Genomic DNA, 21,082 nt, shown 5'->3' on the forward strand with positions numbered 1-21,082 from the left:
TTTTTTTTTTTTTTTTTTTTTTTTTTTTTTTTTTTGTTTGTTTGTTTGTTTAATATAAAATATTTTTCTTACAAGTAATGTTTTGTTTTTTTTTTTTCTTTGTCTGCACATTCTAACATTTTCAGAACTGGTATTACCATGTTTTATGGGGTATAGTGTACTACTTTTGTAAGATCTACCTGCAAAAAAAAACAACAAAACAAAAAACTTGACAAACTTGGTTATCTTTTTTTTCCCCTTTAAAGCTGCTTTTAAAATTGTGAAGGGTTGGCTTGGCCCTGATGCAATAAGTATGCTAAAATTCACGAACAAGAGTGATGTGCAGGAATACATCAGTGGAGAATATTTGCCACCTCACATGGGTGGAACTGTAAGTATATTAACATTCCATCATCCTTTTGTGTTAGATTGAGGCATGTTTATTTAATAACTTACATGGTGTTACAGTTTGGCACTTCATGGATATGAAATTTCTCGATTCTGTCAGAGTGATGGTTTGTAAGTCACATCAGTAAAAAATGGATTAATTTTATGAGAATTTAGTATCTTAATCTTAAGTACGGAAATCAGTTCTGTGAATGATTTTAATTATTCATTTGCAAGTCACAGGGAGCCTTGTTTTCAAATCTTCAACAAAAACACCCTGCCCCTTTCAAGTGCCATTTCTTTTATCTTATTCTCCCCCAGCTGATGAATTAGGGAGATTGAGTGGGTTTATGACAAGTTGTACAAACAGAAAATAGATTTTGTGCCCCTCTGAAATTTTTCATCTTTTTCCAAAGGCACGGTTCTGTGTTTTCTACTGTCATTCCTCATAGCTAATTCCTTCTTCGAAGAAAGAAGCTTGTGGCTTTGCTAACTATTTTTCTTAAGTGCCTATATGGAGCGTGCAGACTTGGTTATCTATCCTCCTTCAATCCTGAAGTGTTTCAGTGCTTAGCTAGTACTAGCTAGCTCCATGTTGCACAGCTTCTAGGAATGTCTGTAAGTCCCAGAATCTTGGAGGCTGTTTACCTAAACTACTGATCTGCAGTAATAAGTTGCAGTGACAGTGATAAATTAGTAGAATAGAAGTGTGTTTGTTTGACAAGGACTCCAAGTGTGCTTACAGTTTCAGGAAAAAAATGTATGCATGCTTTTTAAAAGCCATGTATTTTGAGCCTGCAGTTATTTTGTCTAAATATTGAGTGTCTTTGATATTTAACCTGTTAGGTGGGTATTCTGAACTTTAAACCTCAGAACTGTCACTGTTTGGAAACATTGTTAACAGGTATTAAGTTAGGCTCCAACATCTTTTCAGAGAAGGCGTATTTTCTTGGTGTGATTGACCTTGTCTTCTCCTGAGTCAACTTGAAATCTGATGAGGGAGTACACCTACTGCTATTAATGTTGACAGGATTATGGGGTTTTCTGTTTATTTTAAGGTACTATCTGATTTGTAAATACTAATTCCTTGTGCTTTCCTCTGAAATATCTTTCCCCTTCCCATTTCTTTTCATCCTCTTTGATTTCTACCCATTTAGGAATAGATGGTCAGTTTTGCTATCAGCATGATACAGTTGAAGAGCATGGCATATCTGTGTATTCTTTGGCTGTAGTACTGAACAAGCAAAATAGACTCTCCTTTCTACTATGCTCCCTAATGGTATCTGTCCTAGAAGAGCCAGGTTTTACTGTTTAGGGAAATGCAGAGAAGGTATAAACTATGGAATACAGGTGTCCAAAAGAAATTTTTGAGACCTCTTTGGGGACTTAAAAGGATGATCTATATGTTTTTTGACAAATAATGGACTAAGGTGGCTGCAGAGTATCTAAGACATTACATTAATACTGATCATGGAAAACATCAATGTAGATTTTTCAGAACTCTGCATATATGCTTGAACTTCATCTTGCTCAAGAGTGAGCATGTGCGCATGCAACAGGATTTTTGAACTTCTGTATTTGCCCATTTTGTCAGAAGTGAGCAGTCAGCCTTATTAATTCACTTCTCTCTGCACTAGTGCCAGGATTGAGCAGCATTTTTAACTAGAATACTGTGCTCTTCACTTGGTTATCTAAATTGAAAGCCTATAGCTTGTTTTCTTAAAGCACTGTTTTTAGGTCAGTATTTAATTTGTTAATTAAGACGTCACTGGGCTTTTTGCTTGTGATTTCATGACCGTTGTGTACACCTTGTCTTAGAAAATATCACTACCATGAATAAAACTTGTATGGCTCTTGCCAGTGTCCCATAATAGAAAACTATCATTTTTTGAAATGGATGCATTGAACAGCAAATAAATCTGTCTTGTTTATCTGTCTGAGCCTTCAACCCTGTTAGCAGATAGCCAGTGTCACTTAAACTGATTGACTGTGACTGAGAAGTGTGAGACTTTGAGTTGTCTCAATGATGAGATGCTTTTTGGCTACTGCCATTACCCAGCATTGTGGATTAATGTGGCCAAGTGAAGTATGCAGCAAACTTAGCATCGCTTTATCAAGGCCACTGTGCCATATGTCCTCCATGGAAGGGAGTGAAAAGGCTCTGTATTGCTTGGGTGAAGGGGAACATTCTGCAAGTCTTCCGTAATATTTCTCTCTGTCTGGAATCTTTTAACAGTTAATTAGTCTGTTAGTGCTACTTAAACGTATTCACCAGGCCCTTCAACTGAAAACTGCTTGAGCTGGAGAATGTTTCTTCCTTTCATCTTTCAGCTAAAGGCCTACAACTGTTACTTCAGCCTGAAAAATAGGAAATCTTTATACCTTGATTAAAGATAAACAGGAAATACGTGGTTTTATTTGAGGTTTCTTTGGATGGCTGTCTATTTAAATTTCTTTCATGGGATCACATAATTTATTTCTGTTGTACAGGGAAAACAAACCTGCTTTTTTTGGTCTGTGCTGGTAGTGTAGTTTGGGACCTGTGGGCATGGCTCCAGTCCGTCTCACAGAATTCAAAGCTATGATATTGACCAATTCAGTTTACTTAGGAGTATAAGACTGTTTGAAATTGCAGTAGGAACAGAGGGCCCTATTTAAACATTTTCTTACACTGAAAACTAACATTTAAAAACTAATTGGGGAAGGTGAAAAGCATTTCTAGTTAACAAAATCTAATTTTTACTGTTTCTCTTTGTTATGCAAGCACTGAGAACCTTGCTGCTTCTTGCTTGCTTGAGTATGCTGCTTCTACTTATTCATTTGTTCTGAAGGAGATCTTTAAATTGATTTGGCATGCAAAAATGTGAACTGCAGAATGTTAAAAATCCTCACAATTAATTGAAATTAGAGGATTTAAAGAATACTTTCAAATTGCTACTACTACGTAATTAAAAATGCAAAGGACTTTTTCTGTCACTTGGAATGCTCTTTAAAAAGATAAAATCATCTCTGTTGGGAAAAGACCTTCAAGATCACAAAGTCCTAGTATCAGCCTGACCCCATCCATCCTGGCCTTGAGCTCTGCAAGGGTGGGGAATCCACAGCCTCTCTTGGCAGCCAGTTCCATCACTTCACCACCCTTTCAGTGAAAACCTTCCCAACACATAATCTGCATCTCCCTTCCATTAATTTAGAACTATTCCCCCTTGTCCTGTCAATTACTACCTGTATGAAAAGTTGATTTCCCTCCTTTCTATTATCTCTGTTTAAATATTGGAAGGCTGCAGTGAGATCTCCCGGGACTCTTCTCCAGGCTGAACAAGCCCAACAGTCACTCCCTTTCCCTGCAGGCCACCCCTCTTTTGATGCAGCCCAGGGTACTGCTTGCCTTCTGAGCTGCAAGTGCGTGCTGCTGGCAGTGATAAGATCAGTGATGAAATGGAACTATTGGTAGCATAAGCTTTCTTAACAGTGATGCAAAGCAAAGTGGATAATTGAAACCTACGAGTTGTTTGAAACAACATAATGAATTCATGGTATTTCCACTTAAAAACAGTAGAAAAGGTCCTTTGCATTATCCTAAGAGGTCCTTTATAAATCTCCTTTTTCTTCTTAGGATTCTTTCAAGTACAGTTATCCTCCACTGGTAGACGATGACTTTCAAACGCCTTTATGTGAAAATGGGCCTATCACGAGTGAAGATGAACATGAAAGTAAAGAAGAGATAGATAGTGATACCAAGGAACCTGGAGATCTGAATGAAGAACAAAATCTTAATCAGAAAAAGGTATCTAACTCTGAAAGCTGAGGCAACTATTCACATGGCTACAAATCAGGATAAGAGGCATGCGATTTTTGTTTCTTGTCTGGCTTTCACTTTGTATTGCCTCAATTTGAAATACGTACACAGAAAAATGGAAAATTAAAATTACAGTTTCTACCTTGATTCTTAGTTTGAACAGACTGGACTGTTAAGATTGGCTTCTAAATGAGTAAAATGTGTACTTAGTATTTAATATCTTTATTACAGTGAATTATGTAGCGAAATTTAGAAGATGTGTTATGTTCAAAACTTGCCTAACTGGTGAACTTCTATTCTTAAGATATCTTGTGGCAAACATCTTAAAATATCTATTTTTCTCAGATGCTTAAATTAAATGCTTGAGAAAATATCAGATAAATAGTAAAATGTTACTATGTGCCTACTTCTAAAAATCATAAAAGTAATTGCTTATCTCTGAAGAAATTACATCCCTAATGCATCATCTTGTATTGAAAATATAATTTCCCTTCAGAATGTTAAAGGTATTGATTTATGTAGAATTCTATGAAGTTAATCCTCAGAATATGCAATCATAGTCAGTGAGGATATTGTATTTAGAAAGGACAGGGGAGGGGAAAAAAACAAATGTGAAATTCATTCACCAGTGCCGCACTTCATTTTGGAATATGAATTGCAAAACTTTTTTAAAGTAGTGAAATTCTTAAAGATTACATTTTTATTTTCATTTACTGTTTTATGTTTTTATCAGAATAATTTGAAATGTGGCTGTTTTTACAGTGCTCATTTGTAACTTGGCCATCTATTTATATAAATATATATCACTGAGTTTAAAGTCAGAAGGAGGCATTACATAGCTATTCTAACTTCACAACAGGTAGACTAACTTGTTTTGGTTGTGGCACATCTGCTAAGATGTGATTCTCAGAAATAGGAACATAATCACTGTTTAGTTTGAAAGTTAGCTTTGGTGCTGAACTGCCTCAATATTTAATTACTTGTTTTATTTCAGATTTCTACTTAGTGAACTTTTTCAGTATTTAAAAATAACAGTTTATGGTATTTTTCTATTTCCTACAGCATAATCAAGCTACCACTCAATCTTCTGAATTAAGCTGATCATTTATACTCATCCATTCTTAATTTAAAGACATGTTTAATACCCAATCTTTAACATACTTCTAAAATTCAGGCTCCATGCCATTGTTGGCGCTGTTCCTGTTCAAGGAAAAAGTCAGTTGTCTTGCTTCAGTATGCTTTCTGTTCACATAAAAATAACACTTGCCATTTCTAACACAGATGTGTCAGTGTTTGCCCCTTCTATGTTGAGCTTCTTCCAAGCTATTTTTCAGAAACTGTTCCTTATTTTACGAATGTTTGGCATATTAAAAGAGGTTATTTTGTACTTGACTGTTCATAAATATGACTTATCAAATATTTTTGGATAAGGCCAACTTCTGAAGTGACAGGTTTCAAGTGACCTGTGAGATTTCATTATTATTTACTATGTTACTGGTATTTATTTGCATTATCTGCAGATTTTTGTAATCACTAAGAATTCATCTGATTTATTTTTATGTATGCCTCCTCTAATCCCATGGAAGTGCCTTTTTCTTTCCACAGAGTAGAGGGAACCATGAGCAATAAACTTAATTGTAAGTGCCTTTTCTGTAGACACCTGTATTTAGCATGTGAGATTCCACCTTCAGTGGGTACTACTGTAATTTTTTTTCCTGGTAATTTAAATTGGAGTTATGTAGAATAAATCCAAACACATTGACTATGCAGTGTATTTATACAATAATCTTTTAAAATAACCACAGTTACAATAAGTGAAACTACTATGTTTGAGGTGTTTTGTTTTTGTTTTTTTACCAAAATCCATCTTCTGTGGTACTGTATTTCTTCAATTCCCACACTTCAGATAACTTACATAAACTGAATACCCTTCCTATCTTCTGTCACTGTTTCAAGTGGAATAAACACAAAGCTAAGCAGAATGTTTAGCTTGCTGATTTTCTCAAGTCATCATGCCACTTATTTTTGCAATTCTCTGTATTTTTTTCTCCCATTCAGCATTTTATTGAGAATAAAGAACTGTAGAGTTGTGAGGTGGACATCCAGCAGGCTTGTTGACTTGTATGTAGTCTCTTAATGTAACAGAAGAAAAACCTCAGAATTTAAGTTCTGTTGTTTGAACTCTCCAATACTTCAGAGATCAGTTTAAAAAATAAAAAATACATTCAGCAAGTTTTTAATGCAGTGAAATGTGGAGCTGTTACTATGTTTTCTATTCAGTGTAACAATGATTATAGTGGGGTGTCACTTGGAAACTTTTGCAGTGAAAGTGTAACATCAGTACTTTCTAAACTGCTACTATAAGTACCACAGTTTGCTTATCTGGTGTCTACAAAAACGACCAACTCAGGCATCAGGAAAAGATACAGGAAGGGGAGAAAAAAGGCATTTTTAATATATAACATGACTTACAATACATTTTTTTTATGTGATGGGCTTTCAGAATTGTCAAGCAATGAATACATAGTAAATTTTGTCTGTAAAATGTTAACTGTTGAAATAAGCCTCCTCCTGACATTCTTTAAAATACCTGCATGAATCTGTAGTGTGTGTAACCCAGACTTTTAGTTAATCATTATAACCATCATTTTTACTCAGATGAATTCTGTAGAACAAATTTCCAAGTCAGAGGAAAATGACAAAACAGAGTTCAAACCAAAGAATGCAAAGAAAGCACTAGCCACTTTTAAAGGACCTTTGTTACATATCAGGTAATAATAATTTTCTTTTTTAAAATGTGCCTTGGACACTTGAGTAATTAGTTTTTAAAATAAACTAGACTTTTTCAGGCTATTAAAAACAGCAGTAGTTATTAACAAATACAAATTATATGTTTTTCTGCTTTTATGCATTTTCAGTGAATCTTTGTATATCCATTGGCATGCTTTTTTCTACTTAAGTGTGTGTGTGTGTATATATATGAATAGATAAATTGGAAAACTGTCATCAGTGTATATCTGTAATAAGAATGATTGGTAATTTGGCACTATTTCTTACACCAATGAAATCAACTATTTGTGAAAACAACTTTCACTGTTAAGATAAAACTATTGAAGCAAGATTGAAGGTGGCACCTGTGCTAGTACCTTGAACCAATTTGAATGGGTACAATTCTTTGTGTGGGAAGTGCTGTCTAAATTGCACACCTGCTTACAATCTCAAATGGCAGTATTTTTATGTCTAGCAGTTAATCTCTTTTTCAGCACAAAAGTTCAAGAAAAATCAATTAGACAATCTCCTTTCTCACTGCTTTTCAGGTTAAGATGCTTGTTTAGAAAATGATGTAGATCTTAACTTGTATTTTCATTTACAGTTCGCCATTAAATGAATGAAGAAAATAGCTAATTTATAGATAATTCCTTAGCTAATTTTGTAACTGCTGCACTGAATTAGATTTGGAATGGATTTGAATAATGACATATTCATTAGCATCTAAACGTTTGTATGTCAAATTTTAATATGTTTGAAATGAAAATTAGCTTTTTGCATATAAATAACTATGTGAAGTTCTACATTCTTGGTTGGCAGTACAAAGGCATAGACTGTGGAATTGTTATCTTGAAGGGATTTATAAAATCCATGGGCATCTACTTAAGATTTTTCATGAAGAGAACTCAGAGGAAATACTTTTGTTTTCTTTCCTTCTGACAAATGAAGTAGATCCATCCACCTACTTAAAGAAAAAAAAAAATTAAAAAAAAAAAAAACCAACAAGTTTAAGAGAAAAAACCACTTCTTTCCTGCTACAAACATAGATGTGTTGCAGATTATGTAAACTCAAGAAGAATGAATGTTACGAATATTAGCACCTTTATAGTTGACTGCCTTGTTATCATGGAAAATAAAAATACTGGTATCCCCCTTGGTCCTGCTTTTTTTTTTTTTTTTTTTTTCCTCAAGTAAACTCTTGAAAGCATGTGTTCTCTTGTTGCTCTTTGCTAATACTGTCACTTTGTAGATGAAAACCTGCTTATAGTTTCCCTGGCCTCTTTGTCAGAGCACTGAACAAACAAATAACCAGCAATTTTCTGCTCACAAGTATCTATGTCACACATGAGGCATGAATAAACACTGTAGAGCTAGCTTTTGTTTGCTGATACCAGCATTGTTGTCTTGGCGTGGGGACAGAAGCAGAAACCGAGTAACAGCAATGTTACTCATTGCTATGTAGTCAGTAAGAGTCAGTTGCCTTTTTGTCCCAAACTGCTTCTGCAGAGGACATCCTGCATTGATATTCCTTACCTATCACTGCCTGCCACTTGTTTGCCCTGATATATGACTAGAGCTGAATCACAAAGCAGAACTAGCAAACATGCTCTTCTCTTTTCCTCACGCATATGGTCATGCTCACAAGTAACTTTCTCTTTCTGGTTAGTATCACTATTGCATTTGCCTTGTAGGCCTTCCTAGGAAAGGCTGGCGTTTATTGGCCTTTCTCATGAATAACTTACTGTATTTGATAAGGTTAAAAAAAAAAAAACAAAAACACAGCAAATAAAAGACAAAAGAAAACCCATCTGTTTACTCACATTTTTTTTAGCAGAAGAGTAGCTCATAATGTGCTTATAGACAAGACTTTGTGATATGATACGAACTGTTTATTCTCCCCACACCTCAGATAGTAAAGAAGGTAGTGTGAGAAGGCTTTGGTGCTTATAGTATCACCTCCATCCCCTACTATGTAACTGCTTGACTTGACAGGCAGTAAGCCTTCAGAGCTGGTTCTCAAGTGTTCTGCTGTGGGTTTTTTTTTTTGTCGGTTGCCACAGCTTGTGGAACAGCAAGAAGCATGGGGCTGTGGCACAATATTCCTTTCTTCTGGCTCTTTTTGCCTGTTTGGCACTAGTTTATGCTTTTCAATCCCATTGATGATTTCTCTACATTTTCTCTAACGTTCACACCAACAGTAGCTTAGCATTAATGTCACTGAAATGCCCTGTAGCTACAATCCTTTTCCCTATTGTTGCTGAGTATTTGAAAATTTGTGAATGGGAATGAAAGATCTCAGAGGAGAAGGAGGTATACTTAGTTACCTTATTAGCCTTTTTCACACCCATCAGTTTTTGCCTTGCTTAGCACAGTTCCTTCCTCCCTGTCAAGAATGTTTTCATGTGGACTGTCTAGCATACTGCAAAACATAGGCACCTTCCTCCCATGCAATCACTGTTGGACTCTTGTTCTAGCATAGGAGTTCAGGTTTGCCATCCAGCACCAAGAATTATTTCTCTTGGCTAATGTGCTGATGTGTTTAGATGAGAGAGAATAAAGCATTGGTGTTATTAAGTGAGATTGTTTGAGGAAGAGATCAAAAATGAAACTAGTATTCAAGAAAGAGGCAAAGGGCAGAAGAAGGCAGAAGTAAGTTCTTTTTGAAAAAGAATATCCAATGCCATATTACTACATGCTATGGGAGTTCTTTGCGTAGTCCTTACACTGCATATATGAAGGAAGCAGTTTTTCATTGTTACTTGAACTTCCTGTCAGCTTGTAAATGAGCATGCCCTACTTTAGGCCTTGCAGTGTTCATTTGAATTCATAATCCCAAATGAATTATAGTAGTTGGATGTGGTTTTAAAAGATTTTATGCATGACTCTTAATTGCATAAGATATTAAAATAAGCAAAACCTTAGGTTTATTTACACATCTTCAGAGGTATGTGAAGACTGACTCATAATCACAAATGAATTTAGCAGTAGTGATTATAATGTTTGCCACTTACAGATACCTGCCTACTCCTCTTATGTGTGCACTACAGCCATTAACAAGGGCAGGCTTATGAGATGGAAATTGCTCCCTGTCTGTAACAGCTTATGGCCTTCCATAATAGAATTGAAATTGATTAAGTTTTCCCTTAACATAGCATTGTAAAGTGCAGGGCTGAAGGGACTGTATCTATCTGCTGGCTATCCCTGCTTTTGCCAGTTGTCATGCTCATGCAGGTAGAAGAATTCAAGGGCAGTAGTCAATTCAACTGATTTTGCTAGGTCCATTTGTGGTCATGAGTCAACTGTAAACGTCAGTACAAAATTTCTGTGCCTTTTTCACGTTTTTTTAATGGGAAGCTGTTTACAGCAACCATAGCTGAAAGGTTCAATGTATTTTACTTCCCTGTAGAGGTGATGAGGTTTTTTTATATCGTATTTAATAAAGATAATTTGAATAAACCAGCCTTTCTGTATTTTTTTTGCCAGTCCTGCAGAAGAACTATATTTTGGATCCAAAGAAACTGGAGAGAAAAAGTGTTTGATAGTTCTGACAAATGTCACTAAAAACGTAGTAGCTTTTAAGGTAAATATATTAAGCATGATTTGGTTTACTTTATTAAATGTTTAACTTCTGCATAGTTTCGATAAGGAGGAAGAAATACTATTAAGTTCCTTTCCAAGGGCTTAATTTTTTTAACACTGTTGGGGTTTGTTTGAAAGCAGATCAAGGAAATATTTTGGCTGAATTTGTTCCTGTGGTATGCCACCCCAAAGAACAATCAATAACACAAATCTTTGGAGCATTGGCTGAAAAAGAGCTATTAGAGATGGTTAGTTCTTTGGTGACAGTATAGTACTTATAACAATCAACAAGAAAGCAGTGAGCTTTGGAGATGGGTGTCCTTAGAACTTTTTGCCTTTTAAAATCTTGACTGGGAATAAGTTAGTAACGCTCCATAATGATGCAGCTGCGTCTGCAAATGTCACTATCAAAGGAATTAATGCAGTTATGTTTGCTTCAGAAATTCTGAATTGGCTTGCATCCTGGTTTGGTTTTCCAACATATATTTTGTGTTCTCTTCACACACAAGTAACTAAAGTTTCCATACTTTCCAGAATTTTGTCAGGTGTTCCATTTGAAAGTGGATGAGAGGAAAAAATGAAATAGTGTGATTACTCCTACAGAGTAAGGTATTTTAAAGATATGCTTCACTCTGTCTTAATCAGTCTTTAAGGATTTCTGTGTTATTGGTCAATACAGAATTAGATTATGAAAAGGTCATCATCTGTGTATTTACTATATACCTGCTTATTATTTTTTTGCATTTAGGTAAGAACGACTGCTCCTGAAAAATACAGAGTTAAACCCAGTAACAGCAGCTGTGAACCCGGCACATCATTAGACATAATAGTCTCTCTTCATGGTGGTAAGTAAAATCTTATGCAGAATTTTTTAGAAAGCCTGGATGATAACATGAAGGCTGACTAGATAGAAAAAATTGCGGGTAGTAAGGCTGAGTGAAACCAGTGTCCACTTGACTGTTGTATGACAGTGTTACCATTTATAAGAGAACATGTCTGTCATACAGCATTTGAGTAACTGCCTATACTGATTTACTACTCCACATAGACATAAGCAGGTGTTGTCTGCAGCTGAGTCCATTTCTTACCTTAAAAAGATACATTTCTTATAAAGTTGTGGGTTACCATTGAATTGCTCAGGTGAAACTAATTCCGTTAAAAGGAAACTGAAGGAATTTAGAAAAATGATAATGAAAGCCGCTGAGCATAAGAATGATTTTATCATTTTTAGTTCCAATAAGTTGGTCCTGCAAAAGTTCTCATTTTAAAATGCTTTTGCTTAAAAGTGTTCCATGTGCTTTGTAATACTATTATTTTATCCAAGCACTTTCCTTTTTTTTTTTTTTTCTTTTTGCTTTTTTTCTTTGAGGGCAGGTTTTTCAGCTTCTCTGCAGGATCGTTTCCTTATAATGGCTGCAGAAATGGACCAGTCTTCTGGATCAGGTGTACCAGAACTGGCTCAGTTTTGGAAAGAAGTCCCTAGGACCAAAGTGATGGAACATAGGTGAGTATAGGGTTTTCAGCTGATAGTTTTTTTGTAGCCATTGTAATTTATCTGATTTATAGCACTTTCATAGTCATAGTTCTTAGTCACTTTCATTATCATAGTCAGTAAAGGATTCTCCAAACTCAGTTGTATGCTTGCTGACTGAAGTATATTACTGCGGCTTTCTGTTTTAAATGAAGAGTTTTTTTAATATGTAAGGCACCTTGCATGGTAGTCTGCACATGCTTTACTTTTTGTTGTTGCTTTATTGCACTGCTCAAGAATTAAGCAAAAAAAAAAAAAAAGGGAATAGATGTGAAAATGCACCTGTGAATTGTGTTTGTGTGTCTATACATATAGAGATACATATACAAATACATACCTATATCTGTTTTCACTTTCTTATGTTTGTTCACATCTAGTAGTACTGCTGCACATTTCTAGGAAAAGTATTCATTTCACCAGAGGAGACTCTACTGTCTCTCATAAACTGTGTAAAATTCCACTATTTCTAATAGTGGCTTGAAACTCTGTTCCTGCATATATTCAACTGTGAGAGAGGTGGAGGACTTGAAAAATAAGGTTGCTAAGGTTTAAAATGGAAATGAAGCCTTTAGATTTTGTTTGCTGTTAACGCTTTGTTGCATTTCTGGTTGCATTTGATTGAGTAAATCCTGTATTACAAATTTCAAATGGTTAAGGTATATTTTATCTGTGCTTACAGATCGTTTTGATCTGCCTTTGTATCAAAAGCTCTCAACATATAATTGATGAAGCTTTTTCAGACTGTCATTACAATAGTTATTTATAAAATTAGTAGATAGCAAAGGACATATAAATAGCAGTTATTTGGACAGTTTACTTTCTCTATTTAATTTTAATTTTTGATTTTTACTGTGCATATTTTTTTTAATCATTTAAACAGGCTCAGGTGTCATGTCATAGAAAGCAGTAAGCCTTCTACTCTGACATTAAAAGAAAATGCACTAAATATTCCAGCAAAAACCAATGAAGATTTACATATGCAGGTAATAATGTATTCCTTTGTGCTAAATCTTGAACAAGCATATAAAATTTGATAAAAAGATTTGTTTTGTACTAGATGTCCTTGATACTTTGTAAATTAGACTGCTTGAAAAGCTTAGAGCTCAAAAGTAAATCAGTGACAGGAATTTAGTTATTTTACTTTACTTAGTGCTAACAGTTTAATAAAGTGTACTTCCAGTGTACTTTTTTCATTCGTCTTGCTTTATGACACGTATCACATGTGAACAGTATCTATTTCTTCCTAGTCTGGAGATGTCACCTGCTTGATACAGGCAATATAAATAAAGTTCTACGCTTCTTTAGTAGAACAGTCTCTTGAAGTATGTAGTGATAGAAAAGGGATCACTAAGAGGCTGTATTTTTAACGTGCTTAAAATTTTGTGGCTAAATTGCTTTACATTAGCAAGTGCTTTCATTTGTGGTAATTTAAAACTATTGAAATGTTTTCTATTTTCAGCTAACTCATTTACTGCAAATTAATAAAAGACTTCAAGAGCAGATTGATCGCTGCCTTTGGTTCCAGCAGTTGTCAGTTGTTTTATCATCATTATCAGTTACTATTGTTGCCTTCTGCTTCTACCTGGCATATAGCCAGAGAAGCTAAAAAGAACCGCGTTGTGCTAAAGATGCTGCCTATCATGGTTGTCTGGAGTGGAAATGATTGCTGCACTACACTCAGATTCTGGAACTGCCACCATGAGGTTTGTGAGCCCACAGCAACGGATGAGTTTGCTGACCGATGAAGTAAGCGACCAACAAAGCGAGTTACTGAGAGTGGACACTTGGAACAGCGTGTGAAGGAGGTGATAGAGCTGGCAGTTTTATTTCCGCTATACAACTTAACAAATACTACTGAATTGGAAGAAGAAAACCAAATACAACAACATAATTTAAAACTTTAGTTGCTTTTTTCCTCAAGTACTTTAAATACAGTATTTCAGTTATTTTCATCATATTCATTCCTACATTCAAAATTACTCTTACAGAAGATGTAAGCATCTGCTTGATGTATTCTAAAGTTTCACGTGTTCTTTCAGGAAAATCTACAGAAATTATGTGCCATGGGCAGATTTTTTGTATAATCTATGTACAGTCTGGTATAAAGGAAGATATCTGTTAGTAATTATTTTCAGGGCCATTGCTTTCTTTAATTAATTTTTTTTTTTTTTTTCCTGAAAGCAAGCATATTGCAAACATTTTCTACCAAATAACATACGCACAGCCATATTGACCAGCAAAATAATTGTGGCTTGATTCCAAAAATAGTAATGAAATAGTCATGCTGAGACACTGTTCCTATTCCCTCCCTGTTTATTTTTTTTATGTTTTTTTTTTTTTGGAAGCAGCTCTTAGTAAAATTGCAGGAGGAGAGTGACAGTTGGCTTTTGATGACCAAGTTACGGTTCCTAAAAAGGCTAATAAATAGTGTAAGGACTGACTCTGAAATGTGCAATATGCTTAAATCACAGATGAATTTATGAAAAACTTCAAGCCAGGAAGATTAAGTATTACTGAAGGTGATATGAAAGTGTTATTTCTACCATTTCTCAGAAAATATTGTAAAAATGGTTTATGAAGCTAGCATTACTTTGTTCTAACAAGAATTCTTTGTATTCGTGGCTGTAAATATGTACATTAAAATGCTAAACACCGTAAAGGAGATTGATGGTATCTTTCATAAATTTGATTTTTTTAACTGTAGATGATGTCTAATTTGTTTACTGAAATTAATTTTTGCTACAATTTAGCGTTGTAGTAGATTTAGCTTTGGTTTGTTGATTTCAATAGATAATACAAGATTATTGGGGAAAAGTAAAGGTCATAATCTGCTTCTGTCTTTTTGGTGATGGTATCTCTCCAGTTCGCTGTAGTTGTAGTATCATTTCTAGGGAATAGAGAAGGACAGTTTAGAAAATGTGTTAATAAACTGATTAGCTAATAAAGCAGGAGTGGTTCAAAGTGATTACTAAAAACAACTGTGTAAAAGGCAAATTGTCAGAACTGGTGCATGGTCTTCTGTCCTTTCATAACTTATACCTTATTTTACCATAGTCTGAGTTTCTTAATTTTTCATTTATCTAATTTCTGTACATTTTCCTTCTCAATATTTTTTTCTGAATGAATTCACAGCTTACATTGTTCACTGTTAACTGTTGAATGTTTAAGTTATTTTCGTGTGCACAAAATTCAGATGCTTTGCTTCCAACAAAATGGGTTGTTGTCTTATTGAGAAAAGTAACAAAGTGATTTATAACTTCCAGATAATAATTACTAGCCATGCTATTAAATTGCTGATTCCTTAATTTGAGTGGATTGAATAGCACTTTACTGTAAAATTGTGAGAAATATATTCTTACAGTCTTTGCCAATATGAATATTTTAATGTTTTGGTGCTTTCATAAATATTTTCTGTATTTTATTACTACGTTGGTATTTTCTTTGTATGATGAATCAGATGAGCATTTTTTTCTATTTTAATATGTTCCAGAAAAATACAGTTACAAAATAAATTTGAGGAAATACACAGTCTTTAATGTTTAGTCTTTTAAAAATAGCTACACCTTCTTAGATTTTGATTCTCTTTTGAGTCTACAGATGCTTAACACGAAGGAGAGGTCAGTACGGTAATGGCCCATTGCCTGCAGTGATAGAAGTACTGATAATACTGTAGTTATGGAGTGTTCAGCAGTCATATGAGTTGACATTTTACCCAAAACTGAGAGAAAAGATTATTGAACTTTCTTTCTAGTGAGACTGGCAGTGTCCAGAGGAGGGCCACTAAGATGATCAGAGGGGCTGGAGCACCTCTCTTATGAGGAAAGGTTGAGAACTGGGCTTGTGTAGCTTGGAGAAGAGAAGGCTCCAGGGAGACCTCATTGTGGCCTGCCAGTATTTGAAGGGAGCATAGAAACAGGAGGGGGAATGGCTGTTTACAAGGGTAAATGGGGGGAATAGTGTAAAACTGAGACAGGGTAGTTTAGATATTAGGATGAAGCTTTTCACACAGAGGGTGGTGATGCACTGGAACAGGTTGCTCAAGGAGGCTGTGGATGCCCCATCCCTGGAGGCATTCAAGGCCAGGCTGGATGTGGCTCTGGGCAGCCTGGTCTGGTGGTTGGTGACCCTGCACGTAGCAGGGGGTTGAAACTAATGATCATTGTGCTCCTTTTCAACCCAGGCCATTCTGTGATTCTATGATTCTATCATCATGTCCAAACACAAAGTGCAGTCATAGCAGTCTTCAGCACAGTTCAAAGAATAGCAGTAGCCTGTTCAAAGGACTTGTAAATTCTTCCTTTTGCCAATGCAGAGTCTCCTGATTTGTTAGTAGTACTTCCTCTCTCCCATTTTCTCATCCTATCAGGTGTATTAGCACTGCATTAGAGTTGGTGGAAATTTAGGGAATCTTGAATATGAAAAAAAATGCCTTTAGCTTCTCTTTATTTATCTTTTATTTCCTTAGGTCCACTGTAGAATGTATTCATTACTTTACTGCCACTTGGGTTTTTCTTCACAAAATATTTTTGTAGATTTTGCCTCTTGCTAAAAATACCTTCTTAGACGAATGGTAAATTATGCATTTTATTCATCTTGATGAGTCCATGAGATATGCCAGCAGTTGATTCAACCAGCGGGAAAACAGTGAGTTCCTTGAAATATTTTTCAGAAGCGTTATGTCGCTGTACATCTTTCCTTTGGTCTTGTTCAGACCTTCCTCCTGAAATAATTATATTTGTCTGTGCAAGCTTATTTTAGATGAGCAAAAAGCTGTCTGTTAGAACTTAGCAGAAGGAATCGATATTGTAATAGGTACTTGCTGCTGTAAAGCTAAATAAGAAAGCGTTACATCTCCTGTTATTCCCATACTTACGTATGTTCCAGTACGTTCCTGTATGCTGTGAAATAGACCAAACAGTAAACAAGCATTCCTGCATTAAGAGAAAAGCCGTAAAGGTTCTGCCCGTCTTACCAATTTCATTTAGAAAGCCAGGAATGCAAAGTGGAGCAACGCTGCACGGCGTGTTCCATGGCTGTGTAAGTGGTCTCCCTAGAGCAAGTATTGCCTTACTCTGAGGCCCAGGAGGAAACAAAAGAATTTTTTTTTTTTTTTTTTGTTCAGATCCAATGTAGTTTAGTTTAATTTACAATTAAATGCCTCGGATACAAGAAATCAAGGTCTCCACTATTGGTCTCACCACAACCACCACCATCTCTTTTTGTGATTATGATGAAATCTGAATTAAGATATCCTTTGGGTAATGATGATGTAGTTTAACAAACCCTGTGTGGTGCTGAATTTTTCAAAATTGCAACTTCCTTGTATTTCCTCTGCCCTGTATCTGTTAAAATCATTGCCAGTATCATTTTTGACAGCTTGGAGCTATATCCGAGCACCTGTTATTCAAACCCCAAAGAAACTGTCAGAAACGAGAAGCATCATTAAATAAATACAGATGACAACAACAGTGTGGAAAGGAAGCATAAACAGAATTTGTTACGCTTTGATTTTCTAGAATGCTACAATTGAGAAATTGCTGCAAGGAAAAGCAGGTCTGGGCAGCCACCACAGGTGCTTCATTAATCTGTTGCAAATGACATTTACAGATGGACGCTTAACGTACTGCCATGAGTGAATGATTACAATCCCCATACCCTGAAGTGCATTTTCATGTACAGAAGTAACATATTTTCTTTTTTTTTATGGTGGTTTTCTTTTTCCTAAGCTTAAACTTGCACCTGATGGTGGTGACTCAAGAAAAGATTGTAGTGTTTTTTAAAGTCAAGTGGTATTTTCTTCTTGAGGAATTCACAGTCTGATAGGCTTTGTTCTTCAAAGAGGATGTAAATACATGGGTTCTGAGTCTAGCCTGGAAAGCAGTGGGAAGCCTTAGAAAAGCAATGTTCATTTGTACCAGTCTGTTGCATTATGTGATAAAAGTACCATTCTAAAATACTACCCTGAGCAAGTGTATATTGAACTCTATGTAATCCCAGATGCTGCTGTTCTAGCAGGCACTGTGATTGGCACACACTGAGTGCCTGGGGGAGTATGGAGTAGGTGCTAAGTACTTTTCTTCCAACCTATACACTAATTACAGTATTCATGTGCTGTTGTCATGTACTCGTGTATGGATGGAGAACATGGGGATGTGGTGCAGTCTGAGAGCCTTCAGAGGGGGTACCCAGTACCCATCTCTCTGAGGAGAAATTGCAAAAGTATCTGTGGAGGTGGATGTGGAGGTAATTCTCTCCACTACATTAGGTAGGTACATCTTCTAGAAACCTTGAGAAGTATTACACAAAAAGAAAAAGGTGAATTAGTCAAGGAAGGTGGTGTATGTTGATTTTGTCTGCTCTTTGGAAATGTGTGGCAGCCAGGTACGTTTGCACTCCATCCATTTCCAGTGAGATTTGCTTTCCATTAACCATCTCAGTTTGGATATATATCTGCAGATCATTAGTCACACAGATGCTGTCTTAGAGCAGTCAGTAATTGAAAATGACATATTGGTCTTTGGAAAACTTTGGATGTCAGCCACCTTTCTTTTGCACACAAGGAGTTGCCCAACATTGTGGTTTAGGTCCTGTATTTTTAAACACATCTGAACTTGCAAAGAACAAAGGAAGAATGCAGTCACCTTCCATTCGGATTAGATGTTATCTGTCAAATGAAAACCTCATGACCAGGTTACAGCCTACTAGAAGGCAATCAGTTTTTGAAGGGTTTTTTTGAAGTGTTCCCATCACTGAAACTGAGGGAACCGCTTATCTGTTTACCAAATGATAAGTTTCTTTGATAGAGTTTTCTAGATGTGAGTCATGCTTCAGCAAAACAGGATTTCAGACTTCTAATATAGCATTCTGGTCTTTTGCATGGGTTACTGCTTTATCAAATCAAAGATGGGAAAGACGTAAAGATTGGACTCTGAAGAAAACAAAAAGCTTACTCAACTCATAGCATGACACTCTCCAGGACAGGTGTTTGAAATACGGCTGCAGTGCATGCTCTCTGTTGAAGATGGACTGTATCAAACTGCCTGGAGGAATGAAACCTGACTATCTTTGCTTTTCTCAGTGTGCTTTGAAAGATGTGGGAGGGGGACACCAGGACACCTCTGAAGACCTTCTCTTGTTGGTGCTGTAAGTTCTTTCTTAGCTGAGGAAACTGATACCAAATGAATATATGTCATTATCTCAAATGAAACATGATTGCATTTCCTATTTCTTCCAACTGCTCAGAGGTCATTCTAGATATTTGCAATCCCGTAAATTTGTCAATTTCGTCAGTTCTGATTTTTCCTTTGTTTTTTGTTACTGCAACTATATCACCTCACTGTATCTCACCTTAGGCTAGTGGATGCTTCACTTGTTATTTTTGTCCCTGGCCCATGGAGACAGCTGAGATCCAGGCACTCAAAAACCCAGCACGGATGTGCACTTTGCTGTTTAAGCTGGTTCCAGGCATGTAAGGATACAAGCATGAAAATGATGCTGTCCTATATGTACCTGTTACCAAAAAGTAATCTCAATCATTTTTGAACTGGTGACAAAAACTGTAAGCATGTGATAATTCAACTTGTTTTATTACATAATAATATATTAAGATCAATCAAAATTTGGTAAAAATTTGTTGAGTAAAATTTCCAATAGGTGTTTTTTTTCCTCCAGGAAATGTAAGGAGTTCTACAACATGAAAATGAGTTGAAAAGCCCCTATCTAGAGACATACCTCCGTGTACTCCATATTTTCTTCAGAGATACCAATATGTTCTGCTGTTACTTATGATAGGGTTTCCATCCAGAACTTATCTGAAATCTCACAGCAAACTGCAAGAAGCTGTGGGAGAAACTGATCAATAATTCCCAGTATAATTTGTGATATAGTGCTGCAGGACAATGAAATCAAAATGTCATTGAATTAGGGAAAATATTTGATTGGTCTAAGTGAATATTTGGCCAGAATTTAAATCTGTGGAAAGCTGGATAAAGGTGGTACTGCAGTAGTTTTGAAGAATTAGAAAACATTTTTAAAATAGTTGTTTACTGAATACAAAGGATTTAATGCTATCTAAAAAGTGAACAAAAAATAATAAGCAGCTCTCTCACCTGACTCTCAGTCAAGGTGATGATGAAAAGGACTGGTATGCATGCTGCAGACTGCTGAGGAGGGCAGGAGTGAAATGGTACTGGTGCCATGACTGCTGCCACATCTACATCTCAAGAGGTGGAAGGCAGTGTGAAGCATGGAGCTCAGCAGAAACCTGACAGAGTTTTGCCTGTGGCCTTCTTTTTTTTTAATAAGTCTGCTTCAGACTTACAGAAATTTTACTGTAATTGCTAGTTATGACAGTCTTCAAATGCTGAAGGTGATCAAAGGCATCAGCTTAAAAATACAAAGCTGGCATTACAAGGAAGTGATTTAACCTTCCTCAATATGCAGGTGCATGTTGGGAGCAGGGAGTTCATTGCTTCTGGCATCTAAATTGCAGCTGTAGTGAAAAGCAGCAATTTGTCCAACTCCATGATGAAAATCCTTCTGAACTGTCCTAACAGATCTGCTTTGTAACCTTATTGTACAGGGAAAGAATAATTTAAAAAAGCACTAAAATATAAAAAATGAAATAATGTGATTCTGGTCCATCAGTAACATATATATATAAACTTTATATGTATTTAATGCCTACAGCCATTTTATTGCCACAGAAGAGAAGACTTCAGGAGTGGTGAAATTTCCAAGCAGTGAGGTTAGACAGCTCTGTGTTGCTCAGCTTCCCTTCCCTACAGCATGGTGAGGGGTGGGCACTGCACTTACATGTAGGTTCATAATATCACAGTGCTGAGTGGCCTGCCAGCACAAATCAGAGATTTCTTGGCTGTGAATTAGCACAATTAATAATTAATAACTACCAAGATGCTGATGAATGCAGACCTGCTTATCCTTCAGTGTGATGCTGAAAATCACGGTGTGCCACTGGATGTCCTCCTGCTCAGTACTCAGACACGACTGAAGAACCAGGGAAATCTCCTGCAGGCATG

At 36.0% G+C, this 21,082-nt stretch overlaps 1 protein-coding gene across 1 annotated transcript; it reads left to right on the forward strand.

Moving 5' to 3' along the window:
• Positions 1-173: 173 nt before the first annotated feature.
• Positions 174-15,465, forward strand: LOC122158561 (motile sperm domain-containing protein 2-like; the record flags this gene model as incomplete). Its single annotated transcript, XM_042815297.1, has 8 exons — positions 174-370; positions 3,983-4,153; positions 6,824-6,936; positions 10,418-10,514; positions 11,262-11,358; positions 11,888-12,017; positions 12,925-13,027; positions 13,504-15,465. Coding segments are annotated over 8 exons (1,055 nt in total), but the record flags the coding sequence as incomplete, so codon positions are not given.
• Between the last annotated feature and the right edge of the window lie 5,617 nt (positions 15,466-21,082).

This window comes from Centrocercus urophasianus, unplaced genomic scaffold, assembly GCF_019232065.1.
Source record: "Centrocercus urophasianus isolate 14NV4802_14NV808 unplaced genomic scaffold, USGS_Curo_1.0 seq_1475, whole genome shotgun sequence".
Lineage (NCBI taxonomy): Eukaryota > Metazoa > Chordata > Aves > Galliformes > Phasianidae > Centrocercus > Centrocercus urophasianus.